Source organism: Thalassophryne amazonica, chromosome 9 (genome assembly GCF_902500255.1).
Source record: "Thalassophryne amazonica chromosome 9, fThaAma1.1, whole genome shotgun sequence".
NCBI classification, from domain to species: domain Eukaryota; kingdom Metazoa; phylum Chordata; class Actinopteri; order Batrachoidiformes; family Batrachoididae; genus Thalassophryne; species Thalassophryne amazonica.
The window spans coordinates 22136813-22150089 of NC_047111.1; the positions used below are offsets into that span (position 1 = coordinate 22136813).

General features: G+C 43.0%; 1 protein-coding gene across 2 annotated transcripts in view; it reads left to right on the plus strand.

Annotated features, from left to right (window-relative positions):
- Window positions 1–8675, plus strand: part of tmem132e (transmembrane protein 132E) — a 1128337-nt gene extending 1119662 nt beyond the window's left edge. For both annotated transcript variants that reach the window (XM_034177754.1, XM_034177753.1), the window contains one exon: window positions 6487–8675. In XM_034177754.1, the coding sequence (XP_034033645.1) occupies window positions 6487–7554 (1068 nt within the window). In that variant the 3' untranslated portion in view covers window positions 7555–8675. The remainder of the gene's footprint in view (window positions 1–6486) is intronic.
- Window positions 8676–13277: the final 4602 nt, after the last annotated feature.

Below are 13277 nucleotides of genomic sequence, written 5' to 3' on the forward strand. Positions count from 1 at the left end.
ACTGTCACAAAAGACTCCAACCTGTCATTGATGTTAAAGGGGGCAATACACAGTATTAAGAACTGTGGTATGTAATCTTTTGATCAGGGTCATTTGGGTAGTTTCTGTTGTCACTATGATTTAAAAAGCGTAAACAGTTATTTTATAATAAATGGCTTCACACAACCACTAACCATGAGTGAAAAAAAAAGTTTTTTGTTATCATTCATATTCTCTGAAAAATGGCCAAAAAAGTCTAAAATTCTGCTGGGGTATGTAAACCTTTGACTACAACTGTGTGCAGAGCAGGATCTGGTTAGTACTTGGATGGGAGACCACTTTGGAACACCAGCGGCTGTGTGTGTTTCTCCACGCAAAACTGGAATTGCGTCAGGAAGGGCATCTGGCGTAAAACTTGTGCCAATTACCCATGCGGATCTGGCTGTATCCGCTGTGGCAACCCTGAGCAAAACCGGGAGCAGCCGAATGAACAACATATTTATATATTAATTACTAAAATATATAGTCCCCATCCATATTTCCCAAAAGTGACAAAAACTAGCTACAAATTTACTACTTTGAGGACACGTCACAGCATACAATCTTATGGAACATGGAAAGATGGAATGTGCCTAACCTGGAATGCAATACTTTGGCTACTTGCACTCGGAGGGTCTGACATTTAGAATCAGAATCAGAAGAATCAGAAGAAGTTTATTGCCATTGCCAATGAACAGGATTCACAGACTAGGAATTTGCTTTGATATAATGGTGCAACATTAAGGAGAGAGCAATATAAAATGCTAAGATAAAATATAAAATATGTGCCAAAATAAGATAAAATATGAAATATGAAAGGCTGTGTGCAACAGAAGAACAGAAAAACAGAAAAACAGTGCAGTGGGAGGAGTGCAATTAAAAACCAAAGTACATTGTCTTTGTGATAAAATGATAAAGTGACAGAGTTAAGGTTAAGGTGAGTTATGAGGTGTTCATGAGTCTAACGGCAGAGGGGAAGAAACTGTTCTTATGGCGGGAGGTTATGGTCCGGATGGACCGTAGCCTCCTGCCCGAGGGGAGTGGTTTGAACAGACCGTGTGCAGGGTGAGAAGGGTCGGCTATGATCCGACCTGCTCGGCCCAGAGTCCTGGAGACGTGCAGGTCGCGGAGAGATGGAAGGCTACAGCCGATCACCTTCTCAGCAGAGGCCACAATGTGCTGCAGTCTGTGTCTGTCCCTGGCTGTGGCCCCGGCGTACCACACCGTGATGGAGGAGCAGAGCATGGACTCGATGATGGCAGGGTAGAACTGCACCATCAGCTGGACAGGCAGCTTGGCCTTCTTCAGCTGCCGCAGGAAGTACATCCTCTGCTGGGCCTTCTTGATGAGGGAGCTGATGGTTGACTCCCACTTGAGGTCCTGGGTGATGGTGGTGCTGAGGAAGCGGTGACAGTCCACAGTGGTGATGGGGCTGTTGGTGAGGGCGAGGGAGGGCAGGGGGGCTGTGGCTTTCCTGAAGTCCACGATCATCTCCACTGTTTTCTGGGCGTTGAGCTCCAAGTTGTTGCTGCTGCACCAGGTCACCAGCCGGTCCACCTCCCTCCTGTAGGCAGACTCATCCCCATCCGAAATGAGTCAGATGAGGGTGGTGTCGTCCGCAAACTTGATGAGCTTTACAGAGTCGTGGCTGGAGGTGCAGCAGTTAGTGTAGAGGGAGAACAGCAGAGGGGAAAGGACACAGCCCTGTGGAGATCCTGTGCTGAGAGCCCGAGTGTTCGAGACATTCTTTCCCAGCCTCATATGCTGACTCCGGTCCGTCAGGAAGTCTGTGATCCACCTGCAGGTGGAGTCGGGCACGTGGAGCAGAGAAAGCTTGTCCTGGAGCAAAGCCAGAAGGATGGTGTTGAATGCAGAGCTGAAGTCCACAAACAGGATCCTAGCGTAGGTTCCTGGGGAGTCCAAGTGCTGCAGGATGGAGTGTAGGGCCAGGTTTATGGCATCATCTACAGACCTGTTGGCACTGTAGGCAAACTGCAGGGGGTCCAGGAGGGGGTCGGTGATGGACTTCAGGTGGGATAAAACCAGGCATTCGAAGGTCTTCATGACTACAGACGTGAGAGCCACAGGCCTGTAGTCATTAAGTCCAGTGACGCGTGGTTTCTTGGGGACTGGAACTATGATGGAGGACTTGAAACAGACTGGAACATGGCATGACTCCAGGGAGGTGTTGAAGATCCCCGTGAAGACTGGGGCCAGCTCATCAGCACAGTGTCTCAGGGTGGCAGGAGAGACACAGTGTGGGCCCGGGGCCTTACGTGGATTCAGCCTTTTGAAATGTCTTCTCACGTCCTCCTCTTGAACCGAGAGGGCAACGGGGGGAGGGGGAGGGCAGCAGTGAGAGGGGGGAGGTCCAGAGTGTTTGAATATCCAGTTGTGTGGGGGGTGGGGAGGTGTGAGTCCTTGTCTTCAAAGCGTGAATAGAAGACGTTTAGGTCGTTGGCCAGCTTGAGGTCGTCAATAGAACGAGGTGCTTTAGGCTTGTAGTTGATCTCTTTCAACCCCCTCCACACAGAAGCTGAGTCGTTGGCAGAGAACCTTTGCTGCAGACGTGAACTGTACATGGATTTAGCCTTTGCCACCTCCTTGCTAAATCTGTACCTCTATAGCTGTTTCTGTCTCCTTCTCTGAAAGCCACCTCTTTCTGCTGACGGAGCTGCCGGAGTTTAGGTGTGAACCAGGGCTTGTCGTTGTTGTATCTCACCCTGGTACGCTGTGGGATGATGCTATCTTCACAGAAATGAATATATGACGTCACAGTGTCCGTGTAGTCATCTAGACTGTCTGTTGAAGCCTCGAACATATCCCAATCCGTGGTGGCCAAGCACGCGCGTAGCTCCTCTACAGCTTCATTGCTCCACACTTTAGACGTCCTCACAGCAGGTTTACAGAGTTTTAGTGTCTGTCTGTACGTGGGGATCAAGTGGACCATCACGTGGTCTGAGAGTCCCAAAGCTGCATGGGCCACCGTGCGGTGGCCCAGGAAGGTGGTGAAACATGGTGTCTAACCAGATACTTACTCTGGATGGCATTACCCTGACCTCTAGTAATAGTGTGAGAAATCTTGGAGTCATTTTTGATCAGGATATGTCCTTCAGTGCGCAAATAATGCAAATATGTAGGACTGCTTTTTTATATTTGCGCAATATCTCTAAAATTAGAAAGGTCTTGTCTCAGAGTGATGCTGAAAAACTAATTCATGCATTTATTTCCTCTAGGCTGGACTATTGTAATTCATTATTATCAGGTTGTCCTAAAAGTTCCCTGAAAAGCCTTCAGTTAATTCAAAATGCTGCAGCTAGAGTACTGACGGGGACTAGAAGGAGAGAGCATATTTCACCCATATTGGCCTCTCTTCATTGGCTTCCTGTTAATTCTAGAATAGAATTTAAAATTCTTCTTCTTACTTATAAGGTTTTGAATAATCAGGTCCCATCTTATCTTAGGGACCTCATAGTACCATATCACCCCAATAGAGCGCTTCGCTCTCAGACTGCAGGCTTACTTGTAGTTCCTAGGGTTTTTAAGAGTAGAATGGGAGGCAGAGCCTTCAGCTTTCAGGCTCCTCTCCTGTGGAACCAGCTCCCAATTCAGATCAGGGAGACAGACACCCTCTCTACTTTTAAGATTAGGCTTAAAACTTTCCTTTTTGCTAAAGCTTATAGTTAGGGCTGGATCAGGTGACCCTGAACCATCCCTTAGTTATGCTGCTATAGACTTAGACTGCTGGGGGTTCCCATGATGCACTGAGTGTTTCTTTCTCTTTTTGCTCTGTATGCATCACTCTGCATTTAATCATTAGTGATTGATCTCTGCTGTCTTCCACAGCATGTCTTTTTCCTGATTCTCTCCCCTCAGCCCCAACCAGTCCCAGCAGAAGACTGCCCCTCCCTGAGCCTGGTTCTGCTGGAGGTTTCTTCCTGTTAAAAGGGAGTTTTTCCTTCACACTGTCGCCAAGTGCTTGCTCATAGGGGGTCGTTTTGACTGTTGGGGTTTTTCTGTAATTATGGTATGGCTTTTGCCATGCAATATATAGCGCCTTGGGCCAACTGTTGTTGTGATTTGGCGCTATATAAATAAAATTGATTTGATTTGATTTCTAAGATTTGTGGGGCCAAGTACAATAACTTCAGTTTTATCAGAATTTAAAAGCAGGAAATTAGAGGTCATCCATGTCTTTATGTCTGTAAGACATTCCTGCAGTTTAACTAATTGGTGTGTGTCCTCTGGCTTCATGGATAGATAAAGCTGGATATCATCTGTGTAACAATGAAAATTTAAGCAATGCTTTCTAATAATACTGCCTAAGGGAAGCATGTATAAAGTGAATAAAATTGGTCCTAGCACAGAACCTTGTGGAACTCCATAATTAACCTTAGTCTGTGAAGAAGACTCCTCATTTACATGAACAAATTGTAATCTATTAGATAAATATGATTCAAACCACCGCAGCGCAGTGGCTTTAATACCTATGGCATGCTCTAATCTCTGTAATAAAATTTTATGGTCAACAGTATCAAAAGTAGCACTGAGGTCTAACAGGACAAGCACAGAGATGAGTCCACTGTCTGAGGCCATAAGATCATTTGTAACCTTCACTAATGCTGTTTCTGTACTATGATGAATTCTAAAACCTGACTGAAACTCTTCAAATAGACCATTCCTCTGCAGATGATCAGTTAGCTGTTTTACAACTACCCTTTCAAGAATTTTTGAGAGAAAAGGAAGGTTGGAGATTGGCCTATAATTAGCTAAGATAGCTGGGTCAAGTGATGGCTTTTTAAGTAATGGTTTAATTACTGCCACCTTAAAAGCCTGTGGTACATAGCCAACTAATAAAGATAGACTGATCATATTTAAGATCGAAGCATTAATTAATGGTAGGGCTTCCTTGAGCAGCCTGGTAGGAATGGGGTCTAATAGACATGTTGATGGTTTGGAGGAAGTAACTAATGAAAATAACTCAGACAGAACAATCGGAGAGAAAGAGTCTAACCAAATAGAAGACATGACATTTCAGCTCAAGCTTGCCAGAAGGCACATGGGAGACTTGAGCCTCCACCATAACACTTCACCCGCTTCTCCAGTCACAGCCGCAAAAGTCTGTAATTTTGTCAGAGTTGTCTGAGCATCTTGGTGGCTTCCCTCACATCATTCAGAATTTAGGAACTGCCTACTCCCAACAAATGTTCTTCTTCTTACAGCTGCTCCCATTAGGGGGCACCACACCAGATCAGCCATTTCCGTCTCACCCTGTCCTCTGTTTCTTCCTCTGTCACAATAACCACCTGCATGTCCTCCCTCAGCACATCCATAAACCTCCTCTTTGGCTTCCCTCTTCTCCTCAGGATGCTGGTGGCTCAGCATCCTTCTCCCTATATACCCTGGGTCTCTACTCTGCATTTGTCCAAACCATCTCAAGCCATACAACATAGCTAGTCTCACTACTGTCTTGTAGACTTTCATTTTCAGTCTTGCAGATAACCTTCTGTGACACATCACTTCTGGCACCTTGCTCCAACCTGCTTGCATTCTGTTTTTCACCTCTCTAGCACACTTTCCATTACTAGTTGCCCCCAAGTATTTAAACTCATTTATCTTTACCACCTCCACTCTGTACAACTGCACTATTCCACTGAGCTCCCTCTCATTCACACACATGTACTTATTCTTGCTCCTTCTGAGTTTCATTCCCCTTCTCTCCAGAGTATATCTCCACCGTTCCAGGCTAGTATCAACCTTTATGGTGTCCTGCTTTGAACTTTCTCATTAACCTGGGCTTATGACCGGCACCCATGTCCACCCCATGTGGCTGAGTTATATTTCCATATAGTACCATACTGTTTGTATTTCTTAATGATCATTCAATGTGTCCATCCCTTCTTTTTCGGAAGAAAATTGGCTGTAAAAATAACATCTTGTCCTCACAATAATACATGTAGTTTATCAAATTACTTATGGCCTCTGAAAATGGCAGGAGACTATATCTCAAAATGACTGTAATAACAAAACAGACCTGTAGGAATAAAGCTGAAAGTCGACACTACAAACACTTTGTTTAATTTCAAATCTGTTGTTTTGGTGTATAATAGCAACGTCACAAAAGCCGTCGCTATCCAAATAATTACAGGCCTGGCTGTATTTGTTGTATCAGCTGTTTTTGAGTATTAATATGTTTTCGTCTGAAGTTCCACCTACAAATTTGTGATGTGTTCAGTCCATTATGGTTTGTTTCAACTAACCAGATACATGAAAAATAATATGCTTTCCTTGTGATTTGAAACAAACATCTGAGTGAGAACAAGCAACTGTTGTGTTGTGATTGACACACACCTTTAGAACTCGTAGTGCTTCATGGACAGATTGTTGAAGTTGTCACATTGTTATGACACTTTAGAATTCAGTTATTCTGGCCTGCAGCATTAAAGAAACGTTCTTTGTGTCTGACAGGAGGCCAGTTTGTCCATTTGGATGTTTTTCAGCGACAACACAGCCGCCACTCTGACCTGCTTTGACTCCAAAGACTACAACCTCAATGCCTCCACACTCGACGACAAAGTCGTGTCGGTATCCCAGGAGCCTCAGCAACGCTGGCCTGTCATGGTGGCTGAAGGGGAGGGATCTGGTGAGATGGTACGAGTGGAGATGACCATCTGCGAGGCTTGCCAGAAGACCAAACGCAAAAGCGTCATTGCGTCTGCCGCAGTTTATGTCAAGGTCCGCTTTGGCCCAGAGGAAGACTCTGAGGAAGAGGCGACCACTGAGGGTGAGATCGAGCTGGCTCCCATGACCAGGCGGCCGATCATTGATCCGAACATCAGTGGAAGAGTTTATGAGACATCTAATGAACAGCCTGCTAGTGTTCCCATTGATTACACCAATTTTCCGACCATCAGCAACCAGGAGAGCCCAACTGAGAGTGATGAAGAAGAAGACGACTTTGTCCATTCGCCTCGCAACATGACTGACCTTGAGATCGGCATGTACGCTCTGCTGGGAGTCTTCTGCCTGGCCATCTTAGTCTTTCTCATTAACTGCATCGTCTTTGTCCTTAAATACCGCCACAAGCGCATTCCGCCTGAAGGTCAGGCCAACATGGATCATTCCCACCACTGGGTGTTTCTGGGTAACGGTCAGCCACTAAGGGCACAGTGTGATCTGTCACCACAGCAGGTGGAAAGTTCCAGTAACCCGTTGGAGGGGGTTCAGACTTGCTGCCACGCCGATCACCACAGCAGCGGCAGCTCCCAGACTAGCGTTCAAAGCCAGGTACACGGGCGGGGAGACGGCAGCTCTGGGGGCTCCACGAAGGAGAATGGCGAAGAGGCCAGTTCCCCTACGTCCAAGCGTAAGCGTGTCAAGTTTACCACCTTCACTACCCTTCCTACGGAGGAGCTGCCATATAACTCCATCCCCATAGCAGATGAAGAGGACATTCAGTGGGTTTGCCAGGACATGGGCTTCCAAGACCCAGAAGAACTGCATGACTACATGCGCAGAATAAAAGAAATAGCCTGAGATACGTGGTGCAATGTGAAGCACCACCTTAGCTTTCTAAAGAAACCTTTATTTCTATTTTTCTCTTTTTCACCTGAGTGAAATAATTTTTCACAGACAGAAAGGCCAACTGTTGTTTTGGTTCGGGTTTTTTCTTTTCAGTTTGCACAGTGCTGTTACGTCCTACATTCTCACACTCCTCAGAAGGACAGACGTGAATGCAGAGTCAGTCAAAGACTCGACCAGAGGAGCTAAACTGAGACATTGGACAGACGTGAGAGCCGCTGCCAGTCTTGTTATTTTCAGGATTTGGTTGTAGATGTGGACACGAATGTAGACGACATCTGGTTTCGGCTATTTTCGCCTGTTTTGTGGACTTTACGGTACTATACCTACTTCAATCAAAGAGGCCTTTGATGAACAAAAAACAACAAAACCTGTCAAAGGCTCTTCTTAAAGCTGTTACAAAATCATTTTGTTTTTTGCCAAAGTAGGAAAATATTCTTTTAACAGCAAAATGTTCTTCATTGTTGTTCTTGATGCAGCACACTCATCTTTCATTCCCCACATTTTTCTACATTTCATACAACAGCGCCGTCCCACTCGTTTTCCCGGCCCTCGACAAGTCTAATGCCTTATTAAACAGTCACTCCTTCTCTCTGCGCGGTCGCTCCATTTTCTCACTACAGCTGGAGACAGTGTAGTAGCATATGTACAATACTACAACTGATCTCGAGCATGAGGTATAAATACAAAAGAATCTTGTGTATTTGTGGAGATCTCTCACATTCTTTGCATGTAACAGGATCTCGAGGCACAATCAGCGACTTTTTTTCCAAATTTGTAAATGTTTGTATTGTAATTATCTACGCGTTCATACACAAACTATGTTATAGTGCATCACTGGGCTTATACGCTTCATACGTGTATATAGCTGGACCAGCTTTGTCGTGGCGTTGCACACCGTAAGGCCGGTTGAAGTTTTAAAAATTTCACGTTGTCGGACATGGTGATGTCATCAGTGAATGTCGTGTTTTAACAAAAAGTGGTAGGTACCACATTTGACTGTTGACTTTGCAGATTTGCTATGCACCAGTAAGGGAACAAAGCTTAACATGATTTGTTTCTTTTTCTCAAGTTCACTTGAGCTTCCACATCTGGGAAGCGAAAAAATTAAATCACAGATGGGATGCTCTAAAACCATAGGAAATCTTATTCCAACAATAACAAAAGTGCAAAAATTGGTTGTATTCCATCTTGTCCTGCTGCAGGTTTTGTGAACACAAAGGTCACAAGGAGCCCTTTCCCACTGCACCTGGTGCTGGTCCTCACTGATGTTCGTCCAGAAAAAGCACTCCTGGTGTCATATTATTCAATCCCTGAATCTTGCTTGCCTGGAGTCCTGGTGTGGTGACGTCCCAGCTGGGCAGGCAGTGATACAAGTTGTTTACATCAACCACTTTGAAGCAACCTTTCTGTCAAAACTCCGAAAATGGCGCCGTGATCAGTTGCAGAACAGTGGGAGAGTTTAGACATTTCACATAAAGTGAAGATGTGTGGAGTGAGCTGAAGAGACATGGGGCGACTGGATCACTGAAAAAAATTATGATTTGGCTAAGTCAACACCAATTTTAGGGGCAGTTCAAATAAATTTAGTGCTTTTTGAAGGTCACAGTGTAAGTAAACCTCAAAGTCAAGCGTAATTTTGTGTGAGTGCGCTGTTGGCATGAGGGTTCCATATGTAACTGAAGGCATCTTATACAGGCCATGAAGCCCATCGGTATGATGCTTGTCCCTGGATAACATTACGTAAGAATCTACAACTCTCTCTTGATAGAACCAGCCTTTGAATAGTCCATCCCAAATTACTTCCCCAACTAAAGATCGTACCCATTTATAGATGTTGGAGTCAGACACTGCAGAAAAAAGGTCTTGTCCAAGGTCACAGACAAGTGACCTGAAGCACAGACCTGGTATTGAACCTTGGTCTATATATTGGTAGTCCAAGTCCTATCACACAGAGCCACCTGTTCTGGATGGTTAACTGAAGGATTTTCCTGACATCATGCTGGATGGACGTTTTCTTCAGATTTGACCTTGAATTCAAAGAAAGCAAACCAAAATAACAAAAATGCTGTTACTACCTTTGTCAACTGACAGACCTGTCTGCGTTCTTGGACAAGACACTTGGGGCCGTCTTCCATCAGTTATTACTTTTATTTTGGAAACTTTATTATTGCCTAGGTCTCCCTTGCAAAAGAGATCTTGATCTCAATAGGACTAACCTGGTTAAATAAAGGTTAAATTAAATCAAATTAATTTTGTCGTTGATTTTTGTGTTCAGTTTAGTTTCACAGTCCTATGATGTGTTGTTCCGCCTCCGCAAAAAGGACTGCCCTGGAATGTAGACCAGGTTTTTGCTGGCATAAAGTCCAAATTCTTTAAGCTCTTACAATGCACCTGACCACACCTCAGGTTTTAGACCAAAGCAAGTCCAACTGTCCATGCTGTTTACAGAACATGGCCACTGGGGGTGAAAATGACAACTGCACCGGGTGCAGACTAGCAATGATATTAGTGCTTTGCACTGGCTGGTAGATAAGGTCCTACACCTGCATCATCCCAGTCCACCCAGCTGTGAATGGTTGCCGGTTTTGGCTGGTGAGTACACCCGTGTCCCATCCAGGGGGAGTCACGAATTATCATCTGCTTCACGCTACAGGAACTGGAGATAAGCCTGATGAGCCCTGAGGACATGAGTTTGTCAGAACTGAATGGAAGAACTTGTATTGCTTTTAAGGAATTAGTGGAGTGTGAACAGCGCTGACAGGATGGGTGTAGTTTTGACAGAAGTCTAAAGTGTCTGATACCAACTGGGGTTGATCACACCTTTGGGGTTTTGTAGTAAAGTTAATTTACCTACATTGCTCCTGAATTCCAGTAAAACAACACCAACACAAAGGAAAATAATAGTCTAGAAAGAGTATAGAGAGATGTCAAATGAGATTTCAACTAAAACATTTTGAACAGGAAACAAAGTGAGCAAGAACAGGCTGACAGCTGTCGGTTTGTGACTTTATTATTTATTATTTAATTGCTCTTGCTCTGTTTCACTCCCCATTTTTTTAAATTGGAAAACTGTAAAAGACTTTTGAAGGTTAACTTTACCCAAGCTCTGATCCTACTTAAATCAAGTTCTTTTCAGGATTAATGAAGGAACTGTTTGATCAAAATGAGTCTTTTTTTATGTTACTTTGCTTTAACTGTCTCCAGGTTCTAATGTTTTTTGTTTTTCCTTGATAATTGCTGATTTTTTTTATTTTTATTTTATTTTATTGATGAATATGGTACTTTGTTTTTACTGTCTGCTGCTGGATTAAAGACCCAATTCAGAATTGTAACACAAATATCATCTTTATATGGGACAAATTGATTTAAGGCTAGCACTGGATGCTAAGCGACATGGTAAATGTCTTACAGCCCACGTGGTGGTTTTCAGTGTTGAGCTAATTGTCACACATAAATATAAAATGTTACAGTTGTGAGGTTAATATTTGATCACAATCATAAACTGGGTTAATATTCTTGTAGAACATGTTATTCATTTGCAAAAACAACAACAAAAAAACCCCTCAAACTCACTTTTGAGCTCGTTAGCTGGCTTGACGTGCTAAGCCAGCTAACTTTCCTGGGTAGCATATAGCTAGCTATCTTGACCACTGTCACTAACGTTCCAGATGGATTGGCTGCTATCTGAAAAATATTAACTGTTTGAAGGGCATTGTGCTATCAGTATTTTGATAAAAAAAAAAAAAATTATGCTTTTTTTGGGGGGGGGGGAGTGACAACAAATTAGCATTATCTGCATAGTTTTCTGCTCAACAAATTATGGGGGGGGGACAAAGTGAAAATTCTAGCCAGGTTCCTTAGTGTGTCTTTGTAGGGACCCAGGGACTAGCTATCGATGAAGCATCTTGCAATGGTATTGTTTAATGATGAGCAGTAGTAATGTGACCTAGCATAAGCATTGCCAGCATTTATTTTTCCCAAATGTAGCATTTTTGGAACAGTTTATACTGTTGAAAACCAAAACGTACTAAAATTACAACTAACTAATATACTGAATGCTACTTCTGTTGCCTCAAGGATTAACAATTTTAAGGCAGCTTGCGACTGGACTGCAAAGAAAACTTGGAAAGTTCACCAACTTTATATAAAATTATCACGTACTGTAAATTTATCATATTTTCTCCCATAGATTCCAATTTTTACACGGGAATCAATTAAGTTCAATCCAAAATGGGCATAAAAATGCTAATATGACCCCGCCCTCCCCCCATTCACAGAACATACAGATGAACCATTTTATTGTTGAGGTCATATTTATAGCTTCTCTTACCCATAATGCATCTCTGTGTATTTGTTTTTACTGTTTTGGTGATGGTGCACATATTAATCATTTTGTATTTTCTTCAAGCTGCTACTAGAAACTTCTTACAACATATAATTGAACTTTTTGAAATGTACCGTCCTTCCACCCAATCATGGAAAACTGTGCACGACACGCTCGGCTCGGTCGGCTGTGCCACATTAACCACCACACTGACTGCAGTATGTTCCTGTACAGAGCACTGTTAAATTCCTTGTATTCTCTGGAAAACAAACTCTTGTATTTTCCCGTATATGTAAAGTACTAAAGAAAATGCAGTACACCATGTGATGTGTCTTTTTTTGGTTTTGTTTTTTAACTCTACACATGCCAGTGTTGGAGAAGGTGAATGTTGATGTTTTGTGTAATTTTTAAAAGTATTTTCCTTGCGATTAGCAGTGCCAGCATAGGACTAATGCTGATCCCTCATTAGACATACAACCTACTCCGTATTCCGCTTTGAAATGTTGAGTTCCAGGTGGGTATCAGGCAACCAGCAATGTGATTTTTACACCGGATGTCCTTCATGATGCACCTGCAGCTCTACAAGAGTAGAAGAAGATGATAATATCATAGCAATAGCAATGGAACAGGTCTCGACCTCACAATATCTAATAGTACAGCAGATAACTGTAAGAATCGTTCAAATCCAGTTATAAACACCAAAATTTAACTGTGTATACCTTTTGGTACATATTGTAGAAAAATAACTTTAGCCATTTGAATTTTCAATAGGGGGCCAAGTAGGGGTCAATTGAAGAACTGCATAGGGGTCAAAAAATGTTCCAATCATATTGAAAGCTATACCACATTATGTGTCTGATCACAAAGATCCCAAAAAGGTATAGTTTGGACTATCTGTGACTGAATGTTCTGGTGTTATGGGGTAAAAACAGCAAGAATGGTAACAAAGGTCAGTTTCAGATTGTACAGGGGTCAAAAGTTAAAGTTGCTTGTTTTGGTAAAACGTGGTGCAAATTATTGGTTGAACTAATAGGATTAACAAATGGAATAGTTCTGTGTTGAATGTTTGGTCTCCAAAGTAAAGGTCAAACAATGTCGACATCCATTGGATTCTGTGACATATGTTACCCCGTAACATGATAACTAAGCATGACACATGGTGCAAACTATTCCTTTTTAAAATCCTACTAACTCAACCAATAATTTGCATCACGTTTTACCATAATTGGAGCAACTTTAACTTTTAATCCCTGTACAAACTGAAAGTGACCTTTGTCGCCATGCTTGCTGTTTTTACCCCATAACTGGGGAGATGGCTGTCATTACATCATCAATAAATGCACAAGTTTAC